A 23,187-nucleotide genomic window follows, 5' to 3' on the forward strand; every position below is an offset into this window, starting at 1 on the left:
CCTGCGTAGTCCTGTGCATTGACATTGATAGTCCACGCTAATCACGAGCTGCTCACTATATGGTGAAGCCTCCAAACATGAACACCACCACTTGTGAGGAGAGTCCACCTATACTCCAATGAATGCAGCCATAGTGAATGCAACTGCGCAAGGGTTTACTATTTTGGAGCAGTTCTGTTTTGATATTCCAGACAGTGGGCATGCAGTACACCACGATGGAATTGCGTTATGCTAGAACTTTTAGCTACATTTCTTTAAAGAAAGAGATCCAAAACACGATTTGTATGCATAGGTATCCATAGAGCAAATTGCACTTGGTTTTGGCTCATATTGAGGTGCACTTCTGAGGATTCATACTTCTTAAGCACATCTGGGTGATGAAATCAGCACTTATGCAAGGCAAAATCTCCTGACAGAAAACACTGCTACCCAGTGCTACAAACAGCCTCTAAGAAGAAAATTTTATGAGGTTGCTGCTTCCCTTCACTCCTGCAATGCTTAACCTTCATTTGTTGTCGTGCTGAAAGCACTTAGCTAGTAGGCCTGTGCAAATAGTGGTTTCTAGTTCGAAGTGAATTAGAAGCAAATATAGTAATCTTCTAAGAATTTTCTAAGCAAATACAGTCGAAACCCGCGATAGCGAAATCTCGAGAATACGAAATTCTCGCCGCAACGAAATATTTCCAAGATCCCGGCAAATGCCCATAGGGGCCAATGTATTTCGTATCTCTCGGTAACGAAACATTTTTGTACCGCAATCCCACGATAATGAAATTTGCTGCAGCGTCGGTCCGCATACTGTCTCCCATATTATGAATAACAGCGTCAAAAAAGCACTCAAATTGAGCAAACTGCAATAGCGCGCTTGTGTGGCTACAGCGAGAGCATTGGCGCCTGGCAACCTTGCAGCCGGAACAACTTTAAAAACTTTAGCCACCTTGAGCCGGTGCTAGCCACCATACCGGCGCAGCGCGTGTCCTCTGTGATCGGTTCCGCGTTGTTGTTTATCTCGGAGGCTATGTTCAGGGAAGGCAGCCTCGCAGCGACACCATCAGGGGGCGACACTAGATCATCAGCGCTGCACTTTTAGGCCTGCGAGCGGTGCACATGTGTTCGTTGTGTGTGGTGGCGGTGTGTATGAGCAGCAGTCCGCACGTTTGCATTTGAGATGTCTCCGCCAGCCAAAAAACGAAGATTTTTGTCTCTGCAAGAGAAGGCTGCCATCATTGCTCAAGCAGAAAAAGGCAGGAAAAAAATGGATATCGCCGACGAGTACGGGATTGCGTGCAGCTCACTGTCGACAATTTTGAAAAGCAAGGCAGCCATTCTCGGTGCGCTTGAGAATGGTGCTCGAGCACAGCATAAAACAGTGACGGCTGTGGTGTTCCCGGACGTTGACAAGGCGGTGTTTGCCTGGTTCTGTGAACAGCGCGCAAACAAAGTGCCTCTGTCTGGCAAACTGCTGCAACAGAAGGCTCTGGACTTTGCCTGCATGCTCGGGCATGACCAATTCAGAGCAAGCGCTGGCTGGCTGGGCCGCTTTAAAGCCCGTCACGATATTGTGGCGAAGGTGATTTCGGGCGAAGCAGCAGGAGTGGACCCGGTGGCAAAATCGTCGTGGCAGCTGACTGCCGAAGAAATCCTGGGGCAGTACGAACCCTCAGACGTGTATAATGCGGACGAAACGGGTCTATTCTATCAGATGCTGCCTTCGAAGACCTTGGACCTGAAAGGTCAAAAATGCCACGGAGGGAAGCACAGCAAGCAGCGCGTAACAGTATTGTTGTGCTCCAATATGGACGGCAGTGACAAACGGCCGCTTCTTGTCATTGGCCGGAGCAAGAAGCCCCGCTGCTTCAAGGGGAACCGCACGCTGCCTGTCCAGTACACCTCGAACGGGAAGTCATGGATGACCCGTTCAATATTTTCCAGCTGGCTTGAGGCGTTCGATGCGGACATGAGAAAGGCAGGCAGGTTGGTGAGCCTTTTTTTAGACAACTGCACCGCCCATCATGTTGACATGGAGCTCACAAACGTGCGCTTGTTTTTTTTTCCGCCCGGGTGCACTTCTGTTGTGCAGCCACTCGACCAAGGCGTCATACGAAGTGTGAAGTGCGCCTACAAAGAGCGGCTAATTCAGCATCTCATTCTTAACCTCCATCACAAGCGCCCCACCGACGTGGACTTGTTCATGGCGCTTGAGATGCTGGCCGCTGCATGGCTTGCGACGCCTCCGACCGCAATTGAGCACTGTTTCAAGCATGCGGGCTTCGCCCCCACCCAGCAGACATCATGCGTGGACGAGTCGCCAAATGAAAGCGTGCTTGAAGAGACACTTCACGATGACTGTGCTGCCAGTGCAGTGCCACAATCGCTGGCCAACGCATGGGGTGCACTTTGTGCTGTCGACAACTATGTTCCAGATGGCCTCAGTGTCGATAATTTCGTTCGCGCTGATGAGGACGTAGTTGTCCATGAAGAAATGACCGATGAGGCTATCATCAGCAGCGTGTGCGAAACTGACGACACCGAGGACCAAGGTCCACAACATGGAGAGACGGTAAACCCGAACCCGAGGAATGTGTTGGACGCCTTTGACACGATCCAGTCGTTCTTAGGTGCACACGACGACGATGTGGCAATGGATCACTTTTTGCAGTGTGAGAATAGAACCATGAAGTTGCTGCAAGGCAAGGCTCGGCAAACTAAGCTGACTGACTTTTGGCAATAAATTTTCTTTTTGCGGGCTGTTTTCTATCTTTTCTGTCTCATTTTCGCGGCAACGAAATACTCGCGAAAGCGAATTTTTTTGCTGTCCCCGGCGATTTCGTTATTGCGGGTTTCGACTTATTTCAAATATTCTGACACACAAAAAAGTTTAATGGCACATTTGGCATTTAAAAAATCACATTTTTCCAATACCCAAGACCATTACATGAAAAAAGGAGCATTGAAGCTCTGTCACACTCACTGAAGTTTTGTTGACTTTGTGCAAAAATGGCCGTCAGGAATTTGGGGAGTGGACCTACACAACAGCCAACATATTTGTGGGGTGTGGGAGCTATTTCTGGGACCTCCAGGATGCTGGCTTTTGATTGCGATTGCTTTGTTGTGCAGCTGCTGCTTTTAAGCGGGGACTCCATGGACACCAGCAAGGCACCAGCTGCGCGAGCCTGTGCGCACAGTGCCAACCCACGCATGAAGTCTGAAAAGAGGCACCCATCTCCATGTGCCTTGTGTGCAAGCTCCCTCTAATGCTTGTGCCGCTGCCCTTGACTAGCGAAGTCAGCTCAGACTCCTTCCACGCAAGTCAAGGGAGCTAAAGTCCTCCAAATGATATACGGTTCCACCGCAGATAGCCTAGCAAGTACAGATGCAGGCGGTGCATGCATGCGCACACCGGCTACGGCTTACGCGTGGGTGTGCAGGCACGCGGCCCGTATGCCTTGCAGGTGTCTATGGGAGTCTGGGCTTGGCTGCACATGCTGCGGTGTGGTACTGGAGAAGGTATGCGAATGAAACCACACAAAACAAGCGTACCAGAAACGTTATTGGCTTGAGACGAATACTTTTGAGATTTTTAATGCCAAACATTTGGATCGAATTGAATATTGGATACTTTACCACTCAAACAAACATTCGAAACTATCAACCACTCATACAGGCCTAATTGATAGCATACCTTTGCTTTGCATAACAACAGGTGAGGAAGAGCAACTACTATTAACAAGTGACAGCTACGGCACAAAAGAGAAGACACAGCAAAGCCACCTATGATGCTGTCACACCAATTTGAACACCCGCTGGCACACTGATCAGCCCACAGACCTTGTACTTTTTCCAGTGGTCGAGCTGCTTCTGCAGCATGGCCCTGGACACTGGGTTAGAGCCACCTTGGGAGAGCAGCAGGCCCAGGCGGAAGTCTCGTGATCGCTGGGCCACAGCGCACGCCCTGGCGATGTCGTGGCCACTCAGGTAGGCCAGCATCACCCGCAGCTCGTTGCCATCCTGTCCAAAGGGCACACATCAATTACTTGCCCGGAAGTTACCTGCCCATTGCAAATAGCAAACGCTCCTGAGGCTCGAAGTTTATCCATACATTTTATCCATACATCCATACATATCGTCTGTGTCTTTTTTAGCGCAATTCCCTTCTTTAAGTATGTACGACCGACTCGCCCAACAACGTGCTCTCCTAAGGAAGACTTCACATTGTTCAAGCTGCTGCTGCTGCTGCAATGGGCAACCTAAGCACACTGATGCCAGCACATGTCAATTGAAGACTGTCTAGTCATGCTTGTTGCCACCCGGTCGTGGCACTAGGTAAGTAAATGCTGTCAGTCAACTTCTGCCAAACAAGCCTTATGATGCCAGCATGACAGAAATGGTATGCTTAGCATATGCACTGCAAACAGTTCAACATGTGCAAGATATTGCACATGCTGTTGCCTAGTCAGACAGTGGCCACAAGTGGCTGTTGTAAAAAAAAAAAAATGAAAATGAAAATTGGTTTCTGGGCAAAAAAAATGGCCCAGTATCTGTCTCGTATCTCAGTGCACACCTGAACAGCTTAAGGGAAGGAATAAAGGAGGGAGTGAAAGAAGAAAGGAAGAAAGAGGTGCGGGCTCAGGATCAACCACCTGGGGATCCTAGTGCACTAACATGGCACAGCACACAAATGCTCCTATGCATTTGAAGATCCCTTGAAACTTACATGTGCACTTCATGACACCCACCGCAGTAGCTCAGTCGTTAAGCCACTCGTCTACTCAGCCAGAGTACCCCAGTATGAGAACCAGACCACAGCAGCAGCGCTGTGTTCCATGTTTCCATGGAGGCAAAACTCAAATAGGCCCCTGTGTGGGCGGACCTCTTTCACTCCCTCCTTTATCCCTTCCCTTGGGCACAGACTTCGGGTGTCCACTGAGATAAGCGAGACAGTTACTGCATTATTTCCTTTCCTCAAAAAACAATTTTCATTTTTTTTTTTCATGACAGCACAACAAGCACTTCCATCATTGTTGTCAAACTTGCATCATTGTTGGTAATGTGTAGGTGCCCAAGTGCGATTTGCAGTTTGGTCCGCAGTCTTGAGGCTATCTTTCAGTAAGGAAGGGGGGGGGGCCTGAGACAGCTTGCACTTGCACATTGCCGCTGTGACTGTGCAACTGCTCACTTTCGGTTTCGGCCACATTTCTGCCTTTAGCACTGGGGCCTCTGATCAGTTGGAGAGCCTCATTGCAAATGCATCATAGAAATGACATAACTGTGCCCACTTTCACAGTCAGTTTGAATGTGGAAGGGTTTCAGGACTTTCATTTCAGATTTTCTCAGCAACCCTGGCCTTTCTGCACAGAAAGAACATCCGTAGTGATCCCGATAAATTACTTATCCACCCTGCTTAGTTTGATATTTTTGCTGGCACAGACAATGGATGTTCGTGCCAAGGTATGGCGGATGACTGGAGTGTCATTTGCCGCAAGCCATTTCTTCAGCAAAGCTCACAAGAAAAAGAGCAGACAGCATATAAATGGCAGGAAAAAGAACACTGGTGCCACATGAAGCAAGAAAGCACCCCCCCCCCCCCTCCACACAACGTGTTCATCCTCAGCCACTTTGTAATGGCTAACGTGACACCTGCTCACCTCTCTCTGAAGATCTGCGATTTCTTCCTCGATCACTGGCTTTGTTGTGTCCACGAGCCAGTTCGAGAGAGCTTCCTTGCGAGACTTTGCATAGGCATAACTGTTGATGTTATCTGTCAAAAAAGCCAAAGAAAGCAATAGAATAAAAAGTTTAGTTTCGGCAGGCAGGCAGGCTTGTTAACACATGGAGGGTGTCAGTGAAGTATTAGATCAGGGATTCTCAAACTCTTTTTTGGTATCCCCACACAGCCTTCAACATGTGCCAAGGAACCCCCAGCCCCTTCCCCCATCACAGTCGGTCAGTACTGCATGTGAATGGGCCTTTAGAGCTTTTTCAATGTTTTATTCACTTTTGTAAGAATTTATTTGTTTTCTTGCTTTCAGCAATTATCGTATTTACTCACGTAATTTGCACCTGTGCACTTTTTCCACATCCCCAACTCTTTACCCAAACTTTTTAAAAAATACCTGGCTCACTCACGCTGCCGGTTGCTTTCCCAGACAAACAGCTGCGCGCGTGCCCAAATCTGAAACTAACGGACCGTTTGCTGTTCGGTTTGCCACTAGTCAGCCAAGTCGCATGCGAGGGCGTTGTTTTGCTGTTTTATTTCCAGTTATCTCTTTTGCATCCCACTGCTGGCTTTGCGAATGTATCATTATACGTTTAATGCTTTGAGCTGCGCATGTGCCATCATGCCATACCGCGGGGAACTACATAGGTGGGAGGGGCGGTGGGGGGTATGAGTCTAACATTTGGAGTAAACTTTTTTCCAGTCAGCGGGCAGTGCGAGATGGCAGGGTCTACGTAAGGCGACAATACACAGTATATATTGCGCATTATGACCTTTGTAGAGTTTTTTTAGGGCATGTTCAGAAAATCTGCACCTAATTTGCACGCCCTCTTTTTGAAGCCTTAATTTAAAGAAAAAATGTGCGCAAATTACGTCGGTAAATACAGTAGTTTTTATTCAATGCCCATCTCCCACTGATGCTCAGACCTCTAAACCCAAGAAAAGAAGGCAGAAAAGTAGCCACAAGACAAGCGTTGCCCCACACTCCTGCACCTGACTAGTTGGGCTGCACACAGAATCATGTGATGCCTCGTCCAGCTTCTACTGGCTACCCACAACTCCCATCACTGGTGTCAGCATGGGGTCATTTTTTTTCAATTTCCACTGACTTTCCAGCACAAATAGGCTGGCGAGAAGTAAAACTTCGCCCCAGCGCCGCCAACGCCAGTCGAATTGCCCAGAAAAACGCCCGATGAGACGTGTATGCTTTTTTTTCTTTTCTTGTCTGGGCTTGGCTACCTCTGCAGTGTGGCCCAAACTTTCAGTTGCACACGTGCTCCAGTGCACGTAACACGTGCTGCCTTGTACACCCTTCCACATTTGCTGGCCGGCATTCTAAATATATGTGCCTTAGTGCAGCTGTGTTTTGGCACAGTGCCAAGTTTGCCGTGCAAGTCATCGCCGTCCATGCTCCCATCAAAACATGAACATGCGGTGCTGTTACAGCCGCGCAGCATCTTGGCACACTGCCGAGGTCAGTGCTGCGGATGGCAGTCTGGCAGTCTTTGACAGCACGAAACTGCCGAACGAACAAGGAAGAGCCAACGCTTTGAAATTAGTTTTAACAAACGAGGTACTGTGTCTTGCTTCACCCTTGCCCGTCAGAAGTGTACCGCAAAGAAAAAGATGCCAGCGTGGGAGCTCGCGGAACCCACAAAATCAGCGTGCGTAACCCCTGGGTTCCGCAGGACCCAGTTTGAGAGCCCCTGTATTAGATCCATGTTCTACAGGGATCAAAATTCTTGGCACTTATTAGAAGTGGGCTAATAGCAAACCTGTAGCTGAAACCCAATTTGAATTCAATAAAGTGCTCAGCAGTGGCCAAGAGTATAAAGTTGCCACTGATAAAAACTGCAGTGCTCGGCTTTTCTGCTTTGCAGTGAAACTCTCTTCTTACCATGTCCCTTCTCTACTTGACTGCTATGCACAGCAGGAGTTGGGAAAATGAAAGGCCACAAGAAAGGAGTCCTTGTCTCCTTTCAGCGTGGCATTGCAAAATATACAAGAAGAAAGATTCCTCGTTAACAACTAGAAATTGAACACACAGCGAAAGTCATCAACTACTTCAGATACAGCTGTGCCTATCTGTAGCCATGCCTGTATCAAAAAGCTTGTCAGTAAATCCGTTACATGCACGCTCCTGATGCAGTAGACCCTGTGGAGCTACCATGGTGCTGGTGCTTACCATTTTCGGGGTCACAGCCAGGTGCACGGCCCCACAGGGCAATACAAAGACCCAGGATGACATGGAACTGCCGCATCATTGCTGAGTCAACATGGCCTGGTCCTGAACAGCGAAGAACCAAGCGTCAACAAAGGGAACTCATGACTAAACTAGCAGGACAAGACAGAGGCTTCTAACACTAGAATGACACATATCGTGCTTGCAAAATGCGTGACAGTCGTCTCCTGCCTGAACAATGGCAACCATCGATTCAGGGTCATTCTTTCAAATTGTAGTTACACCCAAAATGGCGCACCACTGAAAACAAACTATCTGCAGTAGAATTTGTTAAGCTCATAACAGACATTTGTCTGAGGCCAGCCTACTGAACCTGGCTGAAGCCTAGAGTGAAATGCGACAAGCTGCCAACAGACCATGGCACGTACGCATGAAAAGTCCACTGCAGCAGTCGCACCTTTCCACCGTAAAACATGCCAAAAATTGCAAAATATCAAGACATGGAGGTCACTGATGCAGCAACTTATCAGAAGCAAAAACCAGAACAGAGTTGCGACTGTTTTTGGGAAGTACCACTGAGCATTGCAAGGCGCCTGCCACAGACAGAAAATTCTGGCAGACTGACTCAACTGAATGGCAAATCGTAGCAGACTTTTATGGAGGACCCAGGTCTTAGAAAAAAAAAAAATTATTTGTGAAGTCGCAATGTCGCAATCTTCAAAGAACCCGCATTTTGTTGTGCAGATTATAAATGTCATTTAGTTTCGTGTAAAGTCCTTGAGTACTTATGCGATATGTTACACAAGTCAGTTGGAAAGAGAATTTAAGAAATTCTGCAGCAGGGAACGTGCTGAAATGCATGCCATTGGTTTACCTTGACATGAGGAATTCAGTAAGGGTGAAATTTTCCTCCTGTCTATCATAGAAGTTGAGTTATGGGATTTTGAAGTAGCTACTTCAGAAATGGGAAGAAAAGTTTGTATCCCTATTTCTGGATTGGCAACTTAAAAACTCTAACTCAAGTTTTATGATAGGCAGGATGACAATTTTACCCTTTATGCATTCCTTGATGTCACAAAAAAAATAATGCAGCGCATTTAAGCAAGTTTCTTGGAGTAAAACTTCTTAAGAACTCTCTCCAAAAACGTACATAACAAACTGCATAAGTGCATGACGACTTGTTTTACAGGAAATCAAATGGCATATGTAAAATTGGCAGACAAAAATACATGTTCCCCTGAAGATAGCATAATTGTGACATCATTAATAAAATTTTTTTCCAAAGACCAATGTCCCCCTATAAATGTCATGCTTCTACCACCTCGAACTGAGCAAGTGTCCTGTTCATTTCTGCTCTCTGTTCTTTTCCATCTCGCATCACTTTATTTTATTGTTTACAGAGCTGTATAGATTTCAAGTATGTGCACCAATAATCTCAGTAACAATAACCTCTGTTGACAAAGGTGACTACAGACAATGGCATGACGCAGATCTTCCTTCGACAACTTCTTCTCACCAATTTCTTTTGTAACACTTAGCTCAAATTCAATGATACGCCCCGTAGCACTACTCTGACACTAGTTGTAGTTGCAGCATTGAAAAAAGTGGACAGCAGGTTATATTAATTTACAGAGAGGTGTTGGTTAGTCTCCCTAGTGAATGTGAGCAAGAAATAATGCTCACCCATTTCGGCCAACAGTCTTTCAACTAGGGCATCCTGGTCGTGCAGGCAGTTAACACCAGGACTGGGCACAAAGATGGGGCTGCCTCCTTCCAGCATGTGGTGCGAGTGTGCAAGCTGCACTTTCAGCATGGCTGCCACATTGTTCTGTGAGAGATGCATTGGTGGGAGCATCACCACCGCATATTTAGAATGAAAACTGTAAGGGTACTACCGAAAACGTATAGTTAGATACAGTTATGTGCATAGTAACAAACTCCAAGCCTACAAGGTGTACTCAAGTGAACAAAATATCTGCAACTAGGAAAGCCGGGATGCACAAAAAAAAAAAAAAATGACCAACTGCTCCTTTCAGCCACACGAAAATTTAAAGGGCAAAAATTTTTTTTCAGCCATCATCCTTTGTTCTGTGTTCTTACATTCGAGTGATTCCCGTCAAATCTAAAAATCAGTCAGAGATTGTATTCATGTATCTGAAACCTTCCCCATCTTGTTCTAAGATTCCCGCTAACACAACACTAGACTAATCCAACCACTGTAGTTGTTGGCTGATTGAGATTCATTCTGCCGCATGCTAAAGATCCCTGCTAGTTCAGTTCATGGAAGAAACATGAGGCAGTGGTCCCAGGTTCTAGGCCAAAGATTCAATAAAACAAAGATTCAATAAAGCTGTGTAGCTTTGCTTTGTAGCAATGTGGCTATGGTCAGGTGGATATTAACTGCAATGATTTTTTAGTTATAAGCACCTTTTGAATGTCATCCGGCTTCAGCAGGTGACGGCTAACAGCCACCCTCTCCACAGAAACTGCAAATGCAGCTGATGCCTTCGGATAATGCTGACCATCAAACAGGCCCAGCTGACTGGCTGGCTCCATTGGTTCTGTAAGGTAAGGTAAAAAAAACAAAAAACAGCTGTAGGTGACATATGAAATGTTTGGGCGAATGGCTGACCACAGTCCACAGACCACTGCAGGAACAAGAAAACAGTGCACAGGAGGGAAATCTCCAGTGAAGCTTTGAGAGAGCACGTTACTGGATAAAAAGACGCTAATGAAGGTGCATACAATGGCAGAGGTGTGACAGACAAGCTTATACAGCATCCACTGCATAATGGGAGGTAACAGCAGTCTCCACATGCTTGAGAAAAATAAACACCTCACGATTAATACCCTTCCCACACGGGCACCTTGGAGAAATTTGAGAATCAAATTCTTTTGTTCTAAAGAACATGGTACGCAGCTAGATGTCATAAGTGCAGCGTCTTTGCCGTGAAAGGCGCTGGAGAAATTACAAAGAAGCTGTGACTGCAGTGCCATCCAATGTAGAAAACTAAAAGCAAACAAGAAAATAAAGAACATCTGAATAAATGTAAATTTTTTTTGCATAGTTTTACTTTTTGGGCAGGCTTTTAATATTTTATGTTCAGATATAGGAGGGACCCTACGAGAGTGCTAGCAAACACTAATGGTACACTCACCCTCACTAACTTGAATTTTCAAACACGAAATACGGGTAAAGTCAATTTTTCACGTCGCTCTTCCTATCGAATACGGACGGTGCATTTGTTACTGCTTATGCTGAAAGGCTTTCATGACGAAATTCAAATATACATAACATGAAATCTGGCCATTGAAATACGTATTAGAAAAAAAAAAAAGAAAGGACCATCAGTCAGTGTCCCGTGAATCTCCAAGGTTACTACTCAGACCATACAGTGAACCAACAAGCAAATCTGCGCTATTGTACTGCAATGCCTGCCCCTTACCACTATTCTGCTCTACACTTCTTAATTTCAGCACTGAGAGCTAATGTACACCATCCCTGGCTTTGAGAACTTTGAGAATTCATGGTGGAGGCACAATGCAAGGAAAGAGTGTATCCCAGGGCCTGGCAGGGCAACAATGGCAAAACAGTCATGCTTATCATGAGGAGAAAATGACAATATGAACCATACTTTAATCAAACATAGGCGGGAAGAATGAAGAGCACCATCTCAACGAATTCTACTCTGGTTTACACATTATGCTTTAACCCTTTGACACACAATGTACACAATTTTGTACGAAGTGAACAGCCTGTTGAGGGTGGGCAGTACCTATCAGTGATTTCTTTGTTTCAGATGAAGTTCACATCCTTCCTGTCACAAATAAGCTTTTTTTTTTTGCCATATAGTGAACGCAGTACATAGTATTTTGCGAAACAATGAGCGAAGTAGCCCATCGTCTGTATTTTTGTGAAAACATATTTTGCCACCAATAGTGACATCTTTCTTTTTTCAGCCGAGCATGAGACGCATCCACCTCGTTTTCATCTGCGTCGCCAGCGATGCCGACCAAATAGAATAGGCATTGCCTCTTCATGGGCGTCACAATATTAATGATAATCTCAACATATTCTGTGGTGCCTTAACTCTTCATCATAACAAAATGTTTTTAAAATACAAAAAAATACAAAAATTGAAAACAAACTCAATCGTGTGGCCAGAGGTGTGCTTCATGCGATGGTGCAATAATGTCATAAACATCAGGAAAGTTCTTGTACGCTTGTTCAGTAGCTGAAACACCACCTGCAAATAATGGCTCTCTCTGTTCATTCATCTACAGTGACTCAATACAAGGCTTAAAACTTTTGCTCAGCATGTGGGGAGCAGATATCGACGTACAATAAGGCTGTGTTTCCCATTTATGCTGTTCAAGGTGATTAAACCAGCCATCAAAAAAATACAGGACCAGAAAGCGCACCATCTTCCGGAGCAATGTTGAACGCCTTGCCCTGGTGAATCAATGTCCACCGTGGTCCCCAGCCACACCGGAAACGGTAGCCAGCTGCGCAGGAGGTATCTGCCAGCATGTGCTGGTACTCGTAGAACAGGGACTGAGCCAGGGGCACGGGCTCTACGTCTATGGGGACCACCATGGATTCAGCCAGCGGGCGACTTGGGAGTATTGGCATCTCTGCAGCTGCAGCATAGTGCGGAGTGTGGAAGGCAGATACGGCACCACCTGCCAGACGGTCACCAAGAGTTGGCAGCGTGGTTGTTCCAGTCACCCCCACAGCTCGTCGACCCACACTGGTAAGGTCTGCCGGCAGTGGCGTTGTACCAAACAGTACGTGGGAGGGAGGAAACTCTGACAAGGCCTGGCCCGCTGCAGTGGGCTGACGACGAGAGGCTCCAAAGGAAGTACGCAGTGCTGCAATGCAAGCAGAGAAGATATATAGACGAAAGAAAGTGAACACAAGGCAGATGCAAAAACTGTAAATTGAGGGTCTAACGTCCCAAAGTAATGCACGGGCATGCTATGCAAAGTTCCACCTGAAAGGCCCACACTCTGGCGATGATGCACTACAATATGAAAAGAGAGCACAAGAGCAAAGACTAGCAAAGATAGGCAGTAAAATAGAAAAAAAAAAACAAGACAGACGCACACACACACAACATGACAAAACCCACACGAGGACGTCGCTGCATCCTCCGAGCTTTCCACAATGCACAAGCACTAACAACACAGAAGCAGTGTAAATCTCCATTCCTAAGAGAGGCATGTTCTTTAAACATTATTTCTGGGTCCAAATTACAACACAATAGCAATAATGTTATTGAATGATGTAAAAGTTGATAGGCTACAAGCATTCTGCTAAGACTGGTTTTCCATGACAAGGTGCAGGAGGAAACGAACGATAAAGTTGTATATTATCAGCTGTGTGGCCCGCCATTTTACTTCTGGTGGTATGACAGTAGCGTCTCATATAAATAAAGCTCAAATAAATTTCAATCTTCTCTCAAGCTCCATATGCAGTGCATGAAACTTATAGCAAAAAGGCAAAACATGAAACTATTCAAAGTGACTTGCCACTTCAGAACAATCTAGGAAATAAGTCACACAAAGGGTGCAGTAAAGCCGCCACAGACGCGCGCTGAACATAATAAAAAGTTGTGTCTGATTGGGAGCCTCATAAGAGCGCAGATATATGCAACAGCTTGCTAATAAGCAAAAGCCTGTGTGCACCTGCCATGCATTTGTGCGAGTATAATACGATGATGATTGATATTTCACAGCACATCAGCTACTTAGGTCATCTTGTGCTAAGTTGTCAGGGTGCCATTATCTGTCAAGGGTACTGTTAGCAAGTTCGAGAGATAGTGAAGCAGGTACCAGTGAGACAAAAAGTATGGTGGGGCAGCCAGAAAAAGAATGTAAACCAATAGGCCCCTGCCTGTGCCACTACGTATAACAGACAAAGGAAAGCACGAAAAATTGCAGTGCAGACAGTGCCAAGTGTGTCTCTTGCATGAAAAATATGACAAGCGATAACTGCGGTGTCGGCCACAAAATTGGCTTGCCACAACGGAAGAAGCGAGTTCATCTGTCAATAAATACCGCTATTCCACTACTGCTGCCTGTCCCTGGCAAAGTGGTGTGTTCAAAATTTGCATGTTTTGCTAAATTATGGTCTCTTTATAACAATTACAAGCAGAAAAAACAGTCTGCGAAATCCAAAAATTCTGACAATGTTGCAGCCAGCTGATGCATCTTCATGAAAGAATAGCACGGGATGCAGAGAAGAGCATTTTGTGCATCGGAATCCTCAATATAGTACTGCCCTTCCCTGTTTCGGATGTCGACACTCTACAAAAATACTCCAAGTGTTTCACTGCAATATTTATAGGTTGGTGGTTACTGAAAACTGTCTCCCAGGGGAGAGGGCCTTATTCGAAGCATACACAAAATAAGCCCGCTCACTTTGCCTTGCTCACTTTGAGCGGCACACTTCCACTGTCTTAAGGGGGGACACTGGTCTTAGACCTTCTTTCCTTATTTTTAGTCTAATCCCAATGAAACTGTATCAACTTGCTCAGCTTTTTTACTGACTTCAAATATGAAATTGCTTTTTAAATTAGTTTGCTGGTTTCTAAGATAATTAATTTTAATTAGTAATTTATTAGTACCTCGGTACAGAACAAATGGCTCAGTAAAAAATAATTTTTAACCCATGGCTACATAGTATGGTGAGTAAAGAGTGCAATAATCACAGCAGTTTTTTCATTTTACCCCCATTAGTAATTTTACAGCACTTAAAATAGCACCATTCAAAGTGTGAATATCATGCATAGATAAACTTTGCAAAATTATAAATTCTTGAAGCGTGATTGAACAATTGTGCTTCGATTATTGCATACATTGTGCCTTCAGCTTCCCTTAACAAACAATATGACAGGTCTATCTGTCCTAGACGTTCAGATATTGACGTACTAAGACAGCCAGGTGTCCAAGATTTTCATGGTGTTAAATCGCCTGCTCCTGCACAAATTGAGCCCACACAGTGATCTCAATTTAATAATATGGTCCAAATACAAATTTCCTGGAGGAGAAAACTGGTAGAGTTGCGGAATAATAGCTATAGGCCCCCAAAATGTCATTTTTTTTAAATTGATTTTTGGGTCATTTTTTGGTCCCAAAGACCAGCGTCCCGTCCCCCCTTAAGAAAGGCTTACAAGGTGAAGTTTGAAGACCCTGACATCTTGCATTACCACAGACTACAGCCCAGACACTTCCGAACAGCTCCTGCACAAGGTGGTGATCAATCACACAGCAAACGCCCCCCACACAGATAAAAAAACGTGTGCATAAAAGGGTAACCTGCCTTTGGAATGTGATGTGGACGGCCTGGTATCATCCGCGCGAAAGGCATGAGGACTCTGGTAAGAGCCACTGCTCACCAGAGCTCTCTTAAGACGTGGGTGGGTGCAGGCCAGCTCTGTCATGGCAGCGAGGGCAGAGCAAACGATAAGTGTTACAGCCCACCAAATGGTGGACGCTTCTCATTTGTCCCAGTACAAAGCAGAGAGGCCAAATCTTACCCGCTCTAAAAGCTGCTTTTACCTACTCTTATTAGTAAGCTCATCTGTGCCTTTACAATTCAAGCAAGCAAGCAAGCAGACTTATACAATGCATTAGGGTAAAGTCTCATTATTCAGTGTTCAAAGGACAGGAAAATAGAATGGCTGAATTAGCCCTCAAAAAATTTCAGAAGCATTCACATCATTTATTTGGTGCAAAACTTGGCAATGGTCGTCTCCTCTAGAGACAAACTACACGCCAAAGTAGACCTGATAACGAGCACACTGTCATGAGGCTATTAGCTAAAACACTCCAATATAGTGATGGCCTCCACGGCCTCTTTCACGATCTGAGGCAGTAGTGGTAGAACCTCCTTGTGCCACAGGTGAAGCGTCCTTGTGCCACACAAATGGTGGACAACACGTGACGAGCGCGCATGTTCCGTGAACTGGTAGCTCGCAAGAACCATGCGGACAGAAGCGAAGGAAGCACGCAGCAGCGGAGGAACAGAGAGACAGATTCTAGGAAGAAAAAGAAAAGACCAGCAAAGCGCCAGTGAGCATCCGAAAAGGCGTGCAGCTGCGTTTTGGTTGGCTGGCTGATGAACGGCCCATGGCCACAGCGGCAGTGAAATCGAAGCTATGCAGCCAGAAAGTTATTCGTCCTAGCAACGGGTGCTATATGATTGTCGTTACACCTGCCGTTGCACGCGAAGCCATGCACCATGCAATTCAGGCTTGAGGAGGGATACTGTATTTGGATGATTGCTTGCCATGCCAGTCATACTTAGCCACTGTGCCACTTTGGGAAGCTTTCCAAATCAACTGGTGCGAGATCAGCAGCACCAGAATTAATGAGCCCCGGACATAATAAAATTCCATGAGCATTGACTGGGACTAAGCTGGCGGTTCGATACATCTGGATTTCTTACTGGAGGTTAAAATAATGAGGTTTTACTATAGTACTGGTTATGAGGGCAACTTTGATTATGCGGACAATATAAGCAGTATAGTGCACCCTTTCCATGTATGTTGGGAAGTGGATATCAACGCCAGCTGATAGGCAGCTGGGGCTGCACATACTGCTTATGAGAACAGCCAAGCAAATAACTGCTGCACTGACTTAGCGTGCAAGCCCATACACCCCATAAACTCAACCCCAGGCTTTGCCATCTGGTGCTGGCCAACTAACCAACCAATGCCTGCACAATATTTGAAGATTAAAACGCTGCAGGTACCGCAGCTTGATATTCTGTGCTCTAATCTACTTTTTAACTTTTTGAACGGCACAAGAGCAGCTTGGGCAGAGAATGCCATAGCCACATTGGTCTGACCCAAGCATTTCTCTACGAAGAAGGTGAGCATTAAGCCAGGAGAAAGCTTGTGTAGCTGGCAGGTACCTAGTGACACTGGAGATCGAACCCAGCACATCCCACACACAAGGCAGATGCTCGAACTACTAGGACACCACTGTGGTAAACCATTGTGTAATGAACCAGGCTCAATGGCTTATCACACGGCCTTCCATTTCATTCCATTACAAGTGAAGATGCAAGAAGAGAGAAAATTTACTGAGGGCACTTAGACTACTTACATGCTGTGAATGCGAAAGCATGCATGTGGGGTTTCATTTGCGGCGATAGCACACTGCTCAAATGCAATGACCGGCGAAGCTGATTTGTTCTTGCTGCCTGAATGGAAGTTGAAGACGACGATACCAAAACCTAGCGTGACAGAGTTGCAGTTTAGCGCGTGGGGTTCTGTGCTGCAGTGATGGCATACTACGCTAATGCCAGCGAAGCTGATTTCTGCTGCGCTGGTGGCACAGCGCTCTAAATGTGGACAGCGAAGTTGATCAGTTCGCGCCGGCCTTGGTATGAAGCCCACTTATGGAGAAATTTTATTTAGAATTTTTTTTTTCCTGCTGATGTAGCACCTCCTGATGACGTCATGTGGTCCCGTTGGTTTTCAGACTGTCAGCATGGACAACAGCGCTGGATTTTCTCCCTGATGAGCAATATAATGCTATCGATTTAATAAAAAGAGTCAAAGAGGAGAGCAAGCATCCATAGCACAGGGACCAAAACAGGCAGTGACACAAGGCTTCAGGAGTGCAGCACAAGACTTGGCATAACATTTAGCAGTATATTTTTTTTACTTTCACAGCGAGCGCTGCGGAAGAGCCCAAATACTAATCACACCCACCATGGTCTTCCTCGTCATCTTCCTCTCTGTCCTGGGCGAAGAAGGAGGCCTTCATGCTTTGCACAGCCTCGGGGCTCACACCCAGTGCTTCAGCCAGCTGCTGAGTCACTGGAACTGCTGGCTTGTAGGTAGCACCGGACCCAGCTGCTGGGTTCACATCATTGGTTACGTCAGGTTGTGTTGGGTTTTATGGCACATAATTGGCTAAGGCTATCAAGCGCCAAACACAAAGTTCCTTAATTTTTTTAATCTGTATGCTGTGTTTAAAAGAAATAAAGGCTTTTGAAGCTTAAGTTCATTCAAAAACATTTCGAATGACAAATCTGTAATTGCATTTTCTGTAAAAAGCAACCTAGGGTGGAAAGGAGTGTGTTCGTCTAAAATACAGTGAAATGTTTTTTCCGTAGTTTATTCAGTTTTGTACAATAAATGACCACTGCAACCAATGCAAAGATAATCACTTCAGTAATATGTTTCTTGTGCCTACATAGTCGTCGGCTTCAATTTTTTCAGGTTTTATGGGGGTTTAACGTCCCAAATCGACTCGGGCTATGAGGAACGACGCCGTAGTGAAGGGCTCCGGAAATTCGACCACCTGGGGTTCTTTAACGTGCACTGACATCGTACAGTACACGGGCCTCTAGAATTTCACTTCCACCGAAATTCGACCGCCGCGGTCAGGATCAAACCCGCGTCTTTCGGGTCAGCAGCCGAGCGCCATAACCACCGAGCCACAGCGGCGGCCGCTTGTCGTCGACTTCTCTGTCTGACTTAGTCTGCCATTTCTTCCTCAGTTCACTCTCTACGAAGTTTTTGCAGGATATGTTTAATTTCTCGACTTTACTTTCCTGAGCTCGTGCAATGCACACACATACTACCAGCTCTTTTACTGTCACTAGTATCAACATGGCTCGATACAGTATTGGTAGGTAAATGCAACACATGATCCTGCTTTTAAAGTAAAATCCGAACAAACCATTGCCAATGACTTAAAAAAAGCCTTCCAAAGAGCTGATGCCAGGCTCTTTAAGCCAGGGCTATGTCACAGCGAGTTCTACAAGCATGCAACCCATTGCTTAAACACATGTCAGAACTGTTTTTTTTTTTCCCTTGCTTTTTCAAAACATTGTTTCTGACACTCAATTTTCGTGCAGCGATATCTTCAGTTCACATGCACTATTACTCTAGTACCTTATTTTCCAGAAAAATAAATTCACAAGTTGCACAGTAGAACTGATTTGAGAGGTACTTATTTCAGAAAATTTTCAAAATAATTTGTTTCTGTACCCAAGATGGGCTCTCTGGATGAGTTTGATGAGCTCTAAATTTAGTTCCAATCGGCCTAGAATACTTGACACTTGATACGAGTACAACCGTTGCAGGAGAAAGACATTTGCATGCTTAAAATTAGCACATCAAAATACTGTATTTACTCGTGCAATGAACCCCCTCGCATAATGAATGCACCCCCACTTTGGTCACTGAGAACTTACCATTTTTTTAACCAAACATAAAAGACGCACCCTGACCTTCAGGGCCAGCATGTTCGCATTATTTCCCCGTGATTAGCCAGAGTTGTTAACAATCACAAAATTGAAGTGAACGAACTGAAGCGAACCTTTTGAAGTGAACGATGCTAAACAATGGCAACATGAACGTGGGTAATGTGGGGAGGCAACTTGTGAACCGCACACTTTTGTTGACAATGGACAGATGAATGTATGATATGAAATTCCGACTTTTACAAAAAACCTGTCCCTCATGGACCAATTCAGATGCTGTCAAAGGTCCCTGTATCCCCTAATTACGAAGGTTGTTGCCTATCTAGAAGCGATCCTGGAGGATCTGGCCGCACCCACTGCCGATCTCCTGGTGTTCCTGGACGTCGTCTTGGAAACGCACCACAACCCGAAGGAAACTGGATCAACGTATTTTTGAGTGTGTCCCCAATGAAGAGTTCGCCTCCAAGAGGGCTTCCGCATTTGAATACAACCGCAAGATCAGTTTTGTGAAGACCCATGTTCGTCTCACCCCACAGCTTGCCTCACTCGCTGACCTTGCCACCGCATCCGCCGACTAATAAGAAGCGCTGTCCACACAACTCGATGTGCACACAAATATAGCCCCTAGGAACTCCTAGAGTTCTGTAAAGCCCTTGATTTGCTGTGCTACCGAGGCCCCCAATATGAGCGTTCTCTAAGAACTTCAAACTGGGCAAGGAGTTCGTCTTGACAAGCAGCTCCACATGAACACCACAGATTTCAACAAAGGAGTAAGCCGGGCTAGTTGGTACATTCGTTGCATGAAAACAGCGCAGCAGACGGGACCAAGAAAGGAAGACACACACACGGGCGCTGCACAAACACGGCAGCGCCCGTGTGTGTGTCTTCCTTTCTTGGTCCCGTCTGCTGCGCTGTTTCCATGCACAAATTTCAGTAAGTCCTAGGTGTGCCACCCCAACGTCGGCTCTGTGTAAAACAGCAGGTAATACGATGTGAACGCAAGCATCGCCCTTATGAACTATCCACCACATCAACAGCTCGACGGTGCTCAAGGATTGCAATGCAACTGCCACGCAAGACGACTGTGCTGATGAAAACTGTGACAAGTTTGCCCTGCCAGCCTGCCAACAGTCACAGAGCAAGGAGAATTGCGCTGCTCACCAGGGCTCTTCGATACCCTCCAAGGGCATGTAGACTTGACAGAAAAGGAGCTCCAACACCAACAAAAGATTTGACAGAGCAGCGCACAACAGCAACCCTGACATCTCCTCTCAGTCTTATTCAAAAGATGAGAACTACTGCAGATTTGCCAGTGTGCCTGAGAACAAGCAGCCAGAGTTCCCAGTGTCTCATCTGTAAGAGCTGGATACCGTTCTCAAATGCTGCAGGCCCATCAAGGCAGTTCCACAACACGTGCCAGACCTTCAAGTGGTGCCCAGGAGCTCAAAATCATCCTCAGCTACTCCCTCAGACACATCCTTTACACATCAGCTAGACTGTTTCGCATGCCAATACAAAAGAACACCACACAGTTTTCAATTCCCGCAGTTCCTGGGACTTTTTACTGGCCTACTCACTGAAGATGTCTTCACTGCTGTGCTTGTCAGCTGTGCCAGCAGATGATGGTTCAATGTCCTCCATCTCATCGTCGTCAGAACCATAGCCGGCTGAAACTTCAGACTCCATGCAGGCAGCGTAAGAGGTGGAGGGTGCTCCAGCTGGGGGAGGCTTCTGCAAAGCATACCACAAACATCCCACAAGTCAATGGTGATCACACAGCAACCATTCTCAAGCAAAAAGCTGCCCTGCCTCCCCTCCTGCGAAATCATCACTGATGCCTAACTGTGCATGCATGTGGTATTGGTAATTTTTTACAATGACTAACCTTGTTGACTTACACAATAAGCATCATGGTGTTTTTCTGATAATAGAGTATAGGGACCAACTGAAGGAACTGTCTAACCATTCAATGGCTGGCCAGCTTTTTGAGCTTACATGTGTACTATGTGCTCATGTACCCATGGGTGAAGGCAACCTTTTCAGAACAATAATGCATTACAACTGTAACTGTATTTTATTTTCCTTTTAATGAAAAACTACACAAAAATGCCTAGGCTGACTGAAGAAAAACGAATTTCTTTTTTAGCCACAAATTCTTGAGTGCCAGTAGTTAACTGTCAACTACCACAACATGAACAAGATATGAAGCCAAATTCTGGGAAAAGATTGAAAACATAAAGAAGAGGCTAATGCAGATGGGAAATGTTGCAAATATGAGCCCTTACCCCCCCCTCATCAACTTCACACAGTATTTTTAAAGGTGACAGGTCACTAAAAAAAAAAAAATGAATCAGGCATGGAGAAAGGCTTGCTCACATTAGTTAATTCCCATTTCTAGTCTGCATCATATCCTTTTTACACATACAGTGAACTCTCATTAATTAGAACCTGTGATCATTCAAACTGGCACCTTTATCTCAACAGCGTAAAGTGTATAAAAACTCCACTTCATTAGAAAAATTTTAAACCCTTTAATGTTCAAATTATCAAAAGTTGACTTGTAATAGTAACATAAATCTTTCAATAGCCAGGAATCCAGCAGAACTAACGCACCTGGCCAGCTTTATCTGCAGTGCCATCAGGATGAGGCTTTATGGCGGCCGCCTGCTGTGGCAACTTTGCCGCAGGAGTTGCCGCAGCAGCAGTCTGCGCGGCAACTTCGTCAACTTCGTTGTCAGATTCTTCCAGGCCATACTTAGAGAAGTGCTTCACCTGAAAAGAAGACCACAAAGAATGAAACAACACAGCAAGCTCACTGGGAGAAATGAGGGATCCGCCGAGGCAGAGAAGTCACTAACATCAGCACTAGGCCTGTGCGAATAGTGATCTTTTGGTTCGAAGAGAATCTGAAGAAAATAGTAATTTTCATCGCACAATTTTGAAGTGAATATTCTGAATACTTCTGGCAGGAAAAAAAAAAAGGTTGAACAGCACAATAGCCATTTTCAAAGCCATGTAATTTTTTTTAACACACAAGGTCATTACATGAAAAATCTAAGAATAAGAATGCATGAAGGCTAACGTTATTCACTTGATACGAATACATACTTTCAAGATTTCGAATATCAAACATTTAGATCGAACTTTACCATTCGACTGAATATTTGAAAATGTCGAATATTCGCCCAGGCCTAATCAACACCATCGGACACTGGGGATATCAACTAAATTGCAGCTTTACAGGCACAAATGCTTAGCCACCATATCCTATATGTTTTGACAAATGTATTTAACGCAACCAAGCTAGAATAATCATTCAGTAATACCACTTTCAGTACATGGCCATTGACCACAGACAAACGGGGATATGCACCGCCAGTTTCCCAAGCACATCAACAGGAATCAATGAACAGAGCTGCCACCCACAAATTTTTTTTAAATGTTCAAGCAGCCCCTTTTATGCATGCTATAAAGTCCGAGCTACATGTGACAAACATTTACTGTGAAGTTCACAGAGCAGCAAAAGCAGCAGTGGCTCTAAATGGAATGAAGAAGCAGGGGACGCCACTACACAATCGTCGCCATCAAAGCTATGTCACATGCGGGTGGTAAATGCTGCCACGCTGATCTGATGTAGGTTATCATGCAGTAACGCCAATTTAATTTTAAAAGTTGCGAAGACACATGCTCGCCTCCTTACACTGATTGTAGTGAGCATGAATAGGAGCATTTTTGTGTTCGAAAAACCTATATCCAAAAATTCATGAATGTCTCGTAGCTGAATCAAACTACGAGACTAAAACAAAAGCACAAAGAGCCATACATTTCCGCTTTTTGCACATCTGCATTTGCATGAGTAGACCAGCCTAGCAGCAATGACTATTATCACATGTGGTATATCTCACCGACCTCAAAGACCCATGAGCCAGTTTCTGGTCTGTACTCCAGAAAACGCCCTCCGATCTTGGCCGTATTTCTCTCTAGCTTCTCTTGGTAGCCAAGTTGCTTCAATTTTTCTGGGTCCTGCAACAAGAATAAAAAATGTGAAGAAAGAACAACAAA

The 23,187-nt window shown here is 45.3% G+C and overlaps 1 protein-coding gene across 6 annotated transcripts in view; it reads right to left on the reverse strand.

The window, feature by feature from the left end:
* Nup98-96 (nuclear pore complex protein Nup98-96) overlaps positions 1-23,187 on the reverse strand; it is an 85,296-nt gene that overhangs the window by 20,434 nt on the left and 41,675 nt on the right. For 2 of the 6 annotated variants that reach the window (XM_077662994.1, XM_077662992.1), the window contains exons 18-28: positions 23,035-23,148; positions 21,739-21,897; positions 20,703-20,856; positions 17,624-17,767; positions 15,223-15,336; positions 12,321-12,770; positions 10,326-10,459; positions 9,582-9,726; positions 7,902-8,003; positions 5,646-5,758; positions 3,829-4,008 (exon numbers count right to left, since the gene is read on the reverse strand). In XM_077662994.1, coding sequence (XP_077519120.1) covers positions 3,829-4,008; positions 5,646-5,758; positions 7,902-8,003; positions 9,582-9,726; positions 10,326-10,459; positions 12,321-12,770; positions 15,223-15,336; positions 17,624-17,767; positions 20,703-20,856; positions 21,739-21,897; positions 23,035-23,148 — 1,809 coding nt within the window. Of the gene's footprint in view, positions 1-3,828; positions 4,009-5,645; positions 5,759-7,901; positions 8,004-9,581; positions 9,727-10,325; positions 10,460-12,320; positions 12,771-15,222; positions 15,337-17,623; positions 17,771-20,702; positions 20,857-21,738; positions 21,898-23,034; positions 23,149-23,187 lie in introns of all 6 variants that reach the window. The other 4 variants (XM_077662993.1, XM_077662991.1, XM_077662996.1 and 1 more) reach the window with 3 other exon arrangements.

The sequence above is a fragment of the Amblyomma americanum genome, chromosome 4 (genome assembly GCF_052857255.1).
Source record: "Amblyomma americanum isolate KBUSLIRL-KWMA chromosome 4, ASM5285725v1, whole genome shotgun sequence".
In the NCBI taxonomy this organism is placed as follows: domain Eukaryota; kingdom Metazoa; phylum Arthropoda; class Arachnida; order Ixodida; family Ixodidae; genus Amblyomma; species Amblyomma americanum.